Below are 11,133 nucleotides of genomic sequence, written 5' to 3'. Positions count from 1 at the left end.
GGTGCCAGGGAGTGGAGTGGTTCTTGGGGCACTTTGGGGGGATTTCAGCTAACACTGAGCTTTAGAGGCCTTTTGAGGTGCTTCATGTACCAGGGAGTGATATACGGGGTGGGGGGGGGTCAGGTGCCAGGGATTGACTGGAGGGGCAATTTGGGGGTTTCAGGTGCCAGGGAGTAATTTTAGGAACATCTCTGGGAGCTTTAGGTGCCAGGGATTGATCTGTGGGAGCATCCCTGGCAGGGTTCAGGTGCCAGAGAGTCCTTGGGGGGCATTCAGGAGTTACTGGGGGGGGGGGGGGGCGGTCGGGGTCATGTGTGGACCTTAAGGTACCACAGGGCAATGGAAGGCAGTGTTTGGGGGACTTTGTGTGCATTTGGGGCACATATTGGGGTTCCTCACTCTCCCCTTCACCTTGCAGCCCTGCAGCCATGTTCTCAGCAGTCACCCCCCCTCTGGGGCACACCCTGCTGGCCCCCCCCTCGGCCGAGCCCCCTACCTTTGCCCGCGCCGGTAGCGACTTTGCCGACCACTCTCAGCCCTTCCGCCTGGGGGAGCGCAGCTTCGGCCGCCAGTACGCGCACCTCTATGCCACGCGGCTGCTGTGCATGCGGCCCCGCCTGGAGCAGCAGGCACGGCTTCGATGGGGTGAGCCCCCCCCGGTGCCCCTCACCCTCATCATCTCCTCTCAGCCCCTTGCTGCTCCCCGCTTTTCCTTTCTCTCTGAGGGAACCCCCCCCACGTGCTGTCCCACTGCCCCGTCCCGTGGTGCACAGTGCGTTTCTGGGATCTGTTTTTCTTTTTGGAACGCTGAGCCACCCCTCCGCCCCCCAGGCACACAGAGGGAGGGGGGTTGGAGCTGGGACGGAGCACTCAGCTCAGCAGGCTGCTTCCTGCCTCCAGGCGCTTGCATTCCTGGCGTTGCTGGTGCTGTTCCCAGCCCCCACCTTCCCCTTCTCATCCCATCCCAGTGCCAAACCCTCACCCTGTTCTGTGGGACCGGGGCATTGCCAGTCCTCGTGTTTCCCACCCCAAAACCCACTGGGGTGACAAAGCTTGGTGGGGAGGCCCCAGACAGGGAGACATTCTTCACTGGCTCCTTTCCCACCACTGAAGCAGGATGAGGGGTTTGCTCCAGAGGCCTCGGACCTCCAGGGGGAGGTTTTGGGGAGCGGTTGCAGCACGGTGACGGGAGGAAGCAGGGGGTACGGGCTGAACCATGCGGCCCTGCAGGTGACGGCGTGCTGCTGCGAAAGCTGTGCCAGCTGCAGGCGGGCGAGCGGTGCTGCGTGGTGGGGACGCTCTTCAAGGCCATGCGGCTGCAGCCCTCCATCCTGCAGGAGATCAGCGAGGAGGTAGCGGTGCCCCCCCCCCCCCCCCCCCGCCACTTCCTGCTTGGCCGCCGTGCTGGCGGCGTGCTAAGTGAAAGCAGCCTGGCGCCGGCACGCGGCTGGAGAGCAGCCCCAGTAGAGGCCACGGCACCCCACGAACCTGGGGGTCTTGCTCTTGTCCTCCCCCCCAGCACAACCTGGTGCCACAGCCCCCCGTGGCCAAGTACATAGATCCGTCAGACGAGCTGGTGCTGGAGGATGAGCTGCAGCGCATCAAGCTGACGGGGACCATCGAGGCATCGAGGCTGGTGACAGGTAGGGGATGGCAGCGGGGCGGTGGGGGCCCAGAGGGTGACAGTGAGGCTGAGTGCTCCCGCACTCGCCGCAGGCACTGTGCTCGCTGTGTATGGCCACGAGCAGGAGGACGGCAAGTTTCTGGTGGAGGAGCACTGCTTCGCCCACCTGCCCCCATCTCTGCCATGGCGGGGACCCAGCACCGACAGGTGAGTCCCCATTCTGTCCCCGCTGTGTCTCCGTACAACCCTGGGGACCGTTTGTCCCATCTGTCTCGAGGGACACAATGGAGCTGCAGTCCTCTGCCCGCTCCCCACCCAGGTTCGTGCTGCTGGCCTCGGGGCTGGGGCTGGGCAGCGGCAGTGGCGAGTCCCTGCTGGGCACGCAGCTGCTGGTGGATGCGGTGACGGGGCAGCTGGGCGCCGAGGGCCAGCAGAGCTGCGCTGCACTCATCTCCCGCGTCCTGCTGGCGGGGAACCTGCTGAGCCAGAGCACGCAGAGCCGCGATAGCCTGCACAAGGTACGGCATGAGTGGGGGGCCCGGCAGGGAGGGAGAGGGAGCACACTCCTCACCGCATCCTCACTGCTGCAGGCCAAGTACTTGACCAAGAAAACGCAAGCTGCCAGCGTGGAGGCGGTGAAGATGCTGGATGAGATCCTGCTGCAGCTCTGTGTGAGTGTCTGGGGTGGCAGAGCGGCTCCTGCAGCCCCTCAGGCCCCCAACAGCCCCACTCTGCCCACAGAGCTCTGTGCCTGTAGACGTGATGCCTGGGGAGTTTGACCCCACCAACTACACGCTGCCGCAGCAGCCGCTACACCGCTGCATGCTGCCCCTCTCCAGCGCCTACCCCACGCTGCAGCTTGTCACCAATCCCTACCAGGCTGACGTGGATGGTGTCCGGTGAGGCACGGAGTGTCACCAGGGCTGGGACGCGGCTGGTGGCATGGGGTCCTGCTGTAGGTTGCACTGAGTACAGATCTGCCCTCAAAATACAGGTTTTTGGGGACGTCGGGGCAAAACATCAGTGATATCTTCAAGTACAGCAGCATGGATGATTACCTGGAGATCCTGGAGTGGACGCTGCTGGCAGGACACATCAGCCCCACGGCCCCCGACACGCTGGGTAAGGGGCTGCAGGGTCCCGGTGCCATGCAGTGGGACGCAGGGTCGGGTTCCTCTAGCTCACTCTGCTCCCCCAGGCTGCTACCCCTTCTACAACTCAGACCCCTTCATCCTCACCGACTGCCCGCACGTCTACTTCTGCGGCAACGCACCCAAGTTCCAGTCCAAGCTGCTGACGGGTGAGTCCCTGCTGCTGCCCATCCCCATCCCCGTCCCCGTCCGTTCTTGACGCCCGCCTGTCCTGCAGGGGAGGACGGGCAGCGGGTGCTGCTGGTGGCAGTGCCGGCCTTCAGTGCCACACAGACCGCCTGCCTTGTCAACCTGCGTGACCTCAGCTGCCAGCCCATCAGCTTCTCCGGCTTCGGCGCCGAGGACGACGATGGTGACATGGAGGTGGGGCAGTGACAGCACAGCATGGGTCGGTGCAGTACGGTGGGAGAAGTGATGCAGTGCTGCTACCAATACAGCTTTGTTTATTTGTGTAACAAAACCACGCCAGGGCCCTGCCCTGTGTCCTCCATGCCCAGTCGCAGTGCCCTCGCCAGCTGCCCAGGCACAGGGACGTGTGTCTCTGTGTGTGCCCAGCCCGGGGGCTCCAGGAGCACGGGATGATGCCCACATGGAGCGCCCAGAGGCAGGAGCGAGGGGACGGGCATCCCCTAATCGCCAAAGTTCACGGTGTAGGTCTCTGCGGTGGTGAAGGGCTGCGCCGTCCCTGTCCCCGCATCCCACGTCTCCGTCACCGTCACCAGCTCGGTCACCACCTCCGTTTCGGTCTCCATCTCCCAGGTGCCCGCTGTGGGCGGCTCCTGGCTCCACGGCGCATACGTGGTGCTGCTGAACGGGACAGGCAGCTCCGTGCTGGGCGGTGGGGCCGTGGGGACGCCGGTGGTGCTGGCGGTGGCATTCAGTCGCCGCAGCCTCATCCGCTCGCGGAGCCGCTGCCGGAGCCGCAGGCGCTGGCGCAGCCGCAGGCGCTCGCGGAGCGTCATGGGGCGGCCGGGCACCACGCGGCGGATGGGCCGGTTCCCATTCATGGCCATGATCTCGCGGATGCGCTTCCAGTTGGAGCGTGCCAGCACGAAGTTGCACTGGGTGGCCCCGATGTCGTAGAAGACGCTGCAGGTCTTGGTGCTGGGGTTGTAGCCCTCGGCCCGCGCCGACACGCGGTACTCGCCCGGGTTCAGGATGCGCCAGTAGTCCCCGCCGCTGGCTGTGGGTGGCGAGGGGGTGACGGGGCTGCGGGGCCATCACCGTGCCATCGTGCTTCTGTGACATCCCACCCCACGTCCTACCTGTCCTGACGCTGTGCTTGATGCCGCCCACCACGATGGTGGCGTTGGCGATGGGCTCTCCCTGCTGGTCCGTCACCAAGCCCTTGATCCCCCGGTGGGTCTGCACAAAACATGGGGACAAGGGCAGCGCATGGGGACAAGGGGACGGCCGCCAGCTGCCAGCTCCAGTTCCCCGTGCCTACCTGCTCCATGAAAGTGAGCAGCGACTCCTTGTTGTTCTCCCACTCCTGCTGCAGCTCGCTCTCATGGGGGAACTTGTCGCAGCCCAGGTAGATGGAGAGCTCCAGGCAGTTGGTGTGCAGGTAGCTGAAGTCATTCATGCCTGCCAAAATGCCAGCAGGGGATGAGTGTTTGCAGGGTCGCCTTCCCCCCACCCACCAGCTCGCTGCTGCAGTGGAATCCCTTAGGTTGGAATGTCCCTAAGATCATCGAGTCCAAGGCGTGCCGCCTCGATGCCGCACTTACTGCCGGCGCGGGGCCGCCACTTGGCCCCCTGCACGATGCCCATGGCGTCGGTGACGTCCTGCGTGTGGCAGCCCCCACGGAAGGTCTCGGTCATGGTGAGGTGCGCCGAGGCGTAGGAGATGGCCAGCCAGCGGAACACGGCGTGGTCGGGCGTCTCATGCACCTCAGGCCGCTCGCTGTCCTCATCCTCATCCAGCAGGTGTGGGGTGGCGGGGGTCTCGCTCTGGGGCCGCGCCGCGTCGAAGGGGAAGGAAACCAGTCTCTCCCCGCCCTGCAGGTTGGCTCCCAGCACGAAGGGGTTCTTCTCCATCCAGGCCATGATGGCTCGCGTCTCCACGGCCACCTGGAGAGGGGATGCTGTGCCACCCATCCCATCGCGCCACCGCCGCGCTCACAGGGTGGGCGTGCACTCACCGCGGCGTCCTCCTGCAGGTAGTGCTCCGGGATGGGGATGTGGTGGCCGGGGAAGCGGTGCGGCACCAGCTGCCGCTCCTCGGCCGCCCACAGCGGTGACGTCAGGTCAGGGAAGTTCTCAAAGAGGTCGAAGCCCTCCTCCGTCCAGTGGCCCAGCGCCCAGTTCCCCAGCTCGGAGCCCTGATGGAGCAGTGACAGCCCCGTGGTGCTCCCAGTGCCACCACCGTTGTCCCTGTGCCACCATCACCCAGATGCCGTCTGTTTCGCTGCTGAATCTGCCCCGATGCCGTCACTGCCTCAGGTGCTGCCACCACCATCCCAGTGCCACTGTCACCCGAGTGTCACCAGCACCACTCCAGTGCCACCACCATCCTGGTGCCACCACTGCCCTACATCCACCACATCCCCAGTGCCACCACCACACATGTGACACTACTGTCTTAGTGCCGCCATCTCAGTGTCACCGCTGTCCTAGTGCTGTGGCCCCAATGCGACTCCCACCCCAATGCCACCATCTCAGTGCCACCACCACCCCATGGCCACCAGTCCAGTGCCACCACCCCAATGTCACAACCACCCCAGTGCCACCACCCCATGGCCACCATGCCAGTGCTACCATCTGAATGCCACCACCAGTCCAGTTCCACCACCATCCCATTGCCACCACCCCAGTGCCAGCATCATCCCACTGCCACCATCCCAGTACTACCATCCCAATTCCACCACTCCAATACCACCAACCCAATGTCACCAACCCAGTGCCACCATCCCAGTGCCACCACCCCAGTGCCACCACCTGCAGCGCCCCGCTCTCACCGCCTCGCGTGCCAGCTCGTAGCCGTCGGGGTTGAGCGAGGGCACGAGGTGGATGCGTGTCTCGGTGACCAGGCTGCGCACGCGGGGGTTGCCATCCTGGTACTCCTTGCACAGGAACTGCATCAGTAGCAGCAGCAGCTCGCGGCCCAGCGCCTCGTTGCCGTGCAGCCCCGCTGTGTAGCGGAACTCGGGCTCTCCTGCAGGAACACCGCATGAGTAGGGCCGGGGGTACGGGGTGCGTAGGGTTTGGGGTCAGGTCACCCAGCCCTACTGCGTACGGGACAGCACAGCCACCAGTAGGATTAGGGCCAGGGTTGGCTTTGGGGTCAGGGTTAGGGTGAGCTTTAGATTTAGAGTCATGGTAAACTGTAGATTTAGGGTCAGGATTAGGGTTAGGGCTAGCTTTAGGGTTGGGGTCAGGGTTAGCTTTAGGTTTAGGGTTAGTGTTTGGGATTAGGGTCAGGGTTAGGGTTAGCTTTAGGGTTAGAGTTTGGATAATGTTTAGGGTTAAGGTTTGCAATTGGGATAAAGGCTTGGTATTAGCACAGGGGTAAGGGTTAGGGTTAGGGTTAGTGTTTGGGGTTAGGGTTAATGTTGAGTTATGGATTAAGCCAACGTTAGGGTTAGGCTCACAGTTAAGGTTAGGTGTTAAAGTTCGGCATTAGGGTGAAAGTTAGAGTTGGTCTTAGGGTTACATTTAGGTTTAGGGTTATGGTTAGGATTAGATTTAGAATTGAGGTGTTTTGTTAAGGTTTAGGAGTAAGGTTAGGATTAGGGTAAGGTTTAGCACTACGATTAGGATTAGGATTAGGATTAGGATTAGGATTAGGATTAGGGTTAACATCCGAGTAAGGCTTCGGCCACTGCTGGGGTTGGGACAGGGTTAGTGTTAGGGTTCCTGTAAGGATACGGTTAAGGATAGGGGAATGATGGAGCTCAGATCAGGTCGTGGCCACCTGCAGTGTCCCCCTCTCACCCGTCTCGTGCTCCCCTGGGTTGTCGGAGATCTCCATGGCGTAGATCTTCAGCCCGCGCGAGCTCTTGCCGATGTTGTAGATGCGGGTGATGGTGGGGCACTCCTCGTTCACCACCTTCATCAGCTGCAGGGGAAGGGGATGGGCGCTGGGGGACAGCGCGGGGACGGGGACACCACTGGGGACGGTGCCCCAGTGCCACCGTACCCACCTGCCTCATGTCCTTGTAGCTGTGGTGGCGGAAGTCCAGGTTGTCGGCCGACGTCACCTCGTTCTGCTGCGCATAGTAACTGCTGACAGCTGCGGGGGACAGCGACGTGGCCGTGGCATCCCCATGACTGCCACCCCCGTGTCCCCTCCCCGGTGCCACTTACAGGAGAGGGGACAGCCCAGCACCTCCAGCCGCAGGCACAGGCTGCCGTTCCACGTCTGCGGGTACACGCGGATGTAGCGAGCCACCATGGGCTCCGGGAACTCGGTCAGCACCGGCGTGTCCTTGTCCACGTTGCCATAGAACTTCTAGGGATGGGGTGCAGTGGGGTGGCACCGTGTCCCATTGCGTCCCCATGTCACCTCGTGCCCCCCGCCCCGTACCATCTCCTCGTAGCCGTTTGTGTACATCACCCAGTTCTGGCTGTCGTTGCTGAAGCCCACGTAGAAGCTGGTGACGAAGTCCTCACTGCAGGAAGGACGAAGGGAACCATGTGGGGACCCCGCAGCGTCACCCCACAGCTCCCCGCCCGCCACCATCCCCGTACTGGATCTGGGAGTCGCGTCCCTGCGTGATGACGCCAGTGAACTTGGTGGTGCGGCGCGTGTCCACCTCCAGCCAGTGCGCACGGCTGTCGTCCTCCGCGCACCACGCACCATCAAAGAAATCATCCTCGTTGGGACCCGCCTGGGGACAGAGAGGGGACACTGTGGGGTGGGGTGGAGACAGGGACAGGGATGGGAATGGAGATGGCCACGGAGTGATGATGGGATGGGGTTGGGGATGCGATGGGATGGGGTGGGGATTGAGATAGCGATGGGATGATGATAGGATGGGAATGGGATGGAATACAAATGGGGATAGGGATTGAGATAGCAACAGGGTGATGATGGGATGGGGATGGGGATGGGAATGGGGATGCGATGGGGATTGGATGGGGACAGGACAGGGATGAGGATGGGATGGGGGTGGAGATAGATACAGGGCAGGGACAGGACGGGTGCCCACCTGCATGTTGAGGCGGCCGCGCTGTGCACCCAGCCCGTGGCGCAGCATGGAGGAGGCCAGGATCTGGTCATCCTCCACACGGTGGGACTCCATCCCGATGGGGGGGCATCCTGGGGGGACAGGGGATGGGAAGGCCGTGGCACCGCAGCGTAGTGGCCCTGTCCCCAAGGACAGGAACACTCACTTGTCTTCTCCTCTGGTGGTGCCCACTCATCCTCATCTGGCTCCCACTTCTTCCCACCCGGCTTTTTGGGTTTTCCTGGAAAAAGGGGCACAGTGAGGGGGGCACAGGCCGGACAGGGGCACGGGGCTGGGGGCACCCACCTTTGCTGTCCCGGCCCTTCTCCTCCACCCACGGCTCCTCCTCCTCCTCCTTGCTGCTGCCGCCCTTCCCGGGCTTCCCTGGTGGGAGAGCGGTCATCAGGGACAGGAATGGGGATGGCGATGGAAGAGAGATGGGAATGGGAGAGGGATAGAGACAGGGACAGGGACAGGGACAAGGATGGGGATGGGACAGGGACAGGGATGGGAACAGGGATAAGGACAGAGACAGAGATGGGACAGGGGCAGAATACGGGCAGACAAGGATGGGGATGGGGACAGGGATAGGATGGGACAGGATGGAATGGGGGCAGGGACAGGGAAGGAGACAGGAACAGATTGGGGACAGACAGGGATGGGGACAGGGCTGTGCCACAGCCTCTCACAGGGCTTCAACTTCTCCTCGTCCGTCTCCATCTCCTCCTCTTCCTCTGGCTGCTTCTTGGGCTTGGGTGGTGGGAGCAGCCCGTAGTCCACTATGGGGTAGGGACAGGAGTGAGAGGCTGGGATGCCCCCTGGGGCCCCACAGAGCCCTCTGGGAGCAGGGGATGGGTCCTGGGGTCACTCACAGTCATCGTAGTCAGGTCGCTCCCAGCCCTCCTCATAGTCACGCTCAGTCACGGGTCCAGGCAGCGGTGCAGGGGGCTCCTCTGGTGTGGCTGGGGATGGCCAAAGGGTTTGGGGTGCCTATGGGGTCCCCTATGCCTCTGCAGAGTCACTGTGTCCCTATGGGGTCTTCTTGCCACTGTGAGGTCCCCCCTTAGCCTATGGGGTCCCCATGTCCCTGAAGGGTTTCATCTATCTCCATGAGATCCCCACACTCCCACAGGCTCCTCCATGTCCCTTAGGGATCCCCTATGTCCTCATCCTCTACAGCCTCTATGGGGTACCCATGTCCCTGCAGAAATCTGTATATTCCTATGGGATCCCTATAGCCCCCGTGAGGTTCTCATGTCCCTACTGAGTTCACATGCCCTTATGGGGTCCCCATGTCCCTGCAGGAACCTATATGTCCCCATGGGATGCTCATATCCCATGGGATCCCTGTAACCCCCATGGAGTCTCCATGCCCCTGCAGGAATCTGGATGTCCCATGGGATCCCCATGCTCCTGTAGGGTCCCCATTTCCACGTAGGAACCCCTGTGTCCCCATGGCATCCCTATACCTCTAGAGGTCCCCATGTCCTTACGGACCCCCTACGTCTTCATGGAACCTCCACGTCCCCATCGACGACCCCTGTAGGGTCGCCATGCCCCCATGGGGCCCCCTGCACCCCCGTGCACTGGGATGTCCCCATGTCCGCCCCATCCCTGGTGACCCCAAACCCCACTCCCAGTGCTGGGGTCACCCCTGTCCCCGTGTCCCTGCACTGACGCGGCGGTGTCTCCGGTTGGGGCCAAACCCGGTCGGGTTTCCTCCTGCTCGGGGGTTTGCGGGGTTTCTGCTGTCGCCGGATGTACTCAACTGGGGACAGAGGGAAACAATGACTGCGGGGCCATGAGCGGATGGGATCCCACAGCCCCGCCGTGAGCCCCGGCACCGTACAGTCCTCGTAGTCCTCCCGCTCCAACTGCTCGTTGTAGTCCAGCGTTGGCGGCTCTGGCTCCTCGGGAACCTCTGCGGGGTGACATGGGGATGTGGGACATGGAGAGGTGGCACTGGGGTGCAGGGGGTGACATGGGGAGGTGGCCCTGAGGCTCAGGGGGGTTCCATTAGGATGCAGGGAGGTGGCCCTGGAGATGAGGAACGTGGCACCAGGGCAAGGGGAAGTGGCACTGGGACGTGGAGGGGGTGACACAGGACACGGGGTGGCACTCACCTGCCTCAGGCTCAGGGCGCCGATCCTCCCGGCCCCACTCCCAGCGCTGGGTCGGCCGCTCCTCCACCTCTTCTGGGGACATGGACACGTGGGGGCCATGATGTGTCAGGGTGGGACACGGGTGACACCGTGCTTTGCCCCAGAAGGGCTGCTCAGTGCCCCCTCCGCTCACCTTGGTCTCTGCCATCCCCCTCGTCCTTCTCCTTGGGGACCCATGGCTGCCCCAGGGACAGTGATGTCCCCGGTGTGTCCTCACCCTGCGGGAGCTGCGGGGCTGTGGGGGGCTCCCAGGGGGTGTCAGGTGGCTGTGGTGGCCTCGTGTCCAGGGGCTTCTTGGTGGCCTTCGGGGGCTTCTCCTTGAGTTTCTCCTTTGGGGGTTTCTCCTTGGGGGGTTTCTCTTTGGGCTTTTTGGAGCCCTTGGGGGGCTTTTCAGAGCCTTTGGGGGGCTTCTCCTTGGGCTTCTTGGGGGGCTTCTCCCCGTCGGTGTTCTTGACCTTGTCCCTGTCCCTGTCCCTGTCCTTCTTGGAGCCCCGGGCTCTCTCCTTGGGTTTCTTGGTGGGTTTGGGTGCCTTGTCCTTCTTGGGCTTCTTGGGTTCCTTGGGCTCCGTCAGCCGCTCTGGGGGGTCTGGGGGGAGCAGGACGGGATGGAGGCAGCCCCCTGCTGAGCGCCCCCAACCATCTCTGTGCCCCCACTCAGTGTCCCCAGCCCTGCCCAGTACGCCCAGTTCTGTCCATCTCAGTTCACCCCAACTCATTTCACCCCATCCCAGTTCCCCCTGTGCCACTGCCCTCCCATCCCACTGTTCTCATCCCAAGTCCCCTTATCCCAGTTCCCTCCATTCCAGTGCCCCCATTTCATTGTCCTCATCCCAGTTTCTCCCATCCCAGTTCCCTCAATGCCCCCCAGTTCCCCTACTCCAGTTTCCCCCATCCCAGAGCCCCCACCTCAATTCTCCCCCATCCCAGTGTCTTCATTCCAGTTCCTCCCGTCCCAGTTCTCCCACCTCAGTTCCCCTCAATCCCAGTGCCCCATCCCATCACCCCCACCTCATTATCCCCCATCT

General features: G+C 62.9%; 2 protein-coding genes across 3 annotated transcripts in view; one reads left to right on the top strand and one right to left on the bottom strand.

The window, feature by feature from the left end:
• The window catches only part of POLD2 (DNA polymerase delta 2, accessory subunit), a 3,880-nt gene extending 642 nt beyond the window's left edge, over positions 1-3,238 (top strand). The window contains exons 2-11 of the mRNA XM_021374941.1: positions 419-645; positions 1,231-1,352; positions 1,520-1,643; positions 1,717-1,831; positions 1,944-2,142; positions 2,215-2,295; positions 2,366-2,523; positions 2,619-2,746; positions 2,823-2,924; positions 2,993-3,238. Coding sequence (XP_021230616.1) covers positions 429-645; positions 1,231-1,352; positions 1,520-1,643; positions 1,717-1,831; positions 1,944-2,142; positions 2,215-2,295; positions 2,366-2,523; positions 2,619-2,746; positions 2,823-2,924; positions 2,993-3,150 — 1,404 coding nt within the window. The 5' untranslated portion in view covers positions 419-428 and the 3' untranslated portion in view covers positions 3,151-3,238. The remainder of the gene's footprint in view (positions 1-418; positions 646-1,230; positions 1,353-1,519; positions 1,644-1,716; positions 1,832-1,943; positions 2,143-2,214; positions 2,296-2,365; positions 2,524-2,618; positions 2,747-2,822; positions 2,925-2,992) is intronic.
• Positions 3,202-11,133, bottom strand: part of AEBP1 (AE binding protein 1) — an 8,802-nt gene continuing 870 nt past the window's right edge. The window contains exons 2-21 of one of the 2 annotated variants that reach the window (XM_021374932.1): positions 10,242-10,694; positions 10,070-10,141; positions 9,796-9,867; positions 9,625-9,714; positions 8,819-8,908; positions 8,636-8,725; positions 8,253-8,330; positions 8,113-8,187; positions 7,929-8,038; positions 7,468-7,607; positions 7,304-7,388; positions 7,084-7,228; positions 6,921-7,009; positions 6,712-6,835; positions 5,736-5,932; positions 4,920-5,099; positions 4,506-4,848; positions 4,223-4,362; positions 4,041-4,140; positions 3,202-3,958 (exon numbers count right to left, since the gene is read on the bottom strand). In XM_021374932.1, coding sequence (XP_021230607.1) covers positions 3,405-3,958; positions 4,041-4,140; positions 4,223-4,362; positions 4,506-4,848; positions 4,920-5,099; positions 5,736-5,932; positions 6,712-6,835; positions 6,921-7,009; positions 7,084-7,228; positions 7,304-7,388; positions 7,468-7,607; positions 7,929-8,038; positions 8,113-8,187; positions 8,253-8,330; positions 8,636-8,725; positions 8,819-8,908; positions 9,625-9,714; positions 9,796-9,867; positions 10,070-10,141; positions 10,242-10,694 — 3,227 coding nt within the window. In that variant the 3' untranslated portion in view covers positions 3,202-3,404. The remainder of the gene's footprint in view (positions 3,959-4,040; positions 4,141-4,222; positions 4,363-4,505; positions 4,849-4,919; positions 5,100-5,735; positions 5,933-6,711; positions 6,836-6,920; positions 7,010-7,083; positions 7,229-7,303; positions 7,389-7,467; positions 7,608-7,928; positions 8,039-8,112; positions 8,188-8,252; positions 8,331-8,635; positions 8,726-8,818; positions 8,909-9,624; positions 9,715-9,795; positions 9,868-10,069; positions 10,142-10,241; positions 10,695-11,133) is intronic. The other variant, XM_021374933.1, reaches the window with a different exon arrangement.

Source organism: Numida meleagris, chromosome 21 (genome assembly GCF_002078875.1).
Source record: "Numida meleagris isolate 19003 breed g44 Domestic line chromosome 21, NumMel1.0, whole genome shotgun sequence".
NCBI lineage: Eukaryota > Metazoa > Chordata > Aves > Galliformes > Numididae > Numida > Numida meleagris.
Note: the sequence above shows the minus strand (reverse complement) of the source record. Positions and strands in the feature narration are given on the sequence as shown.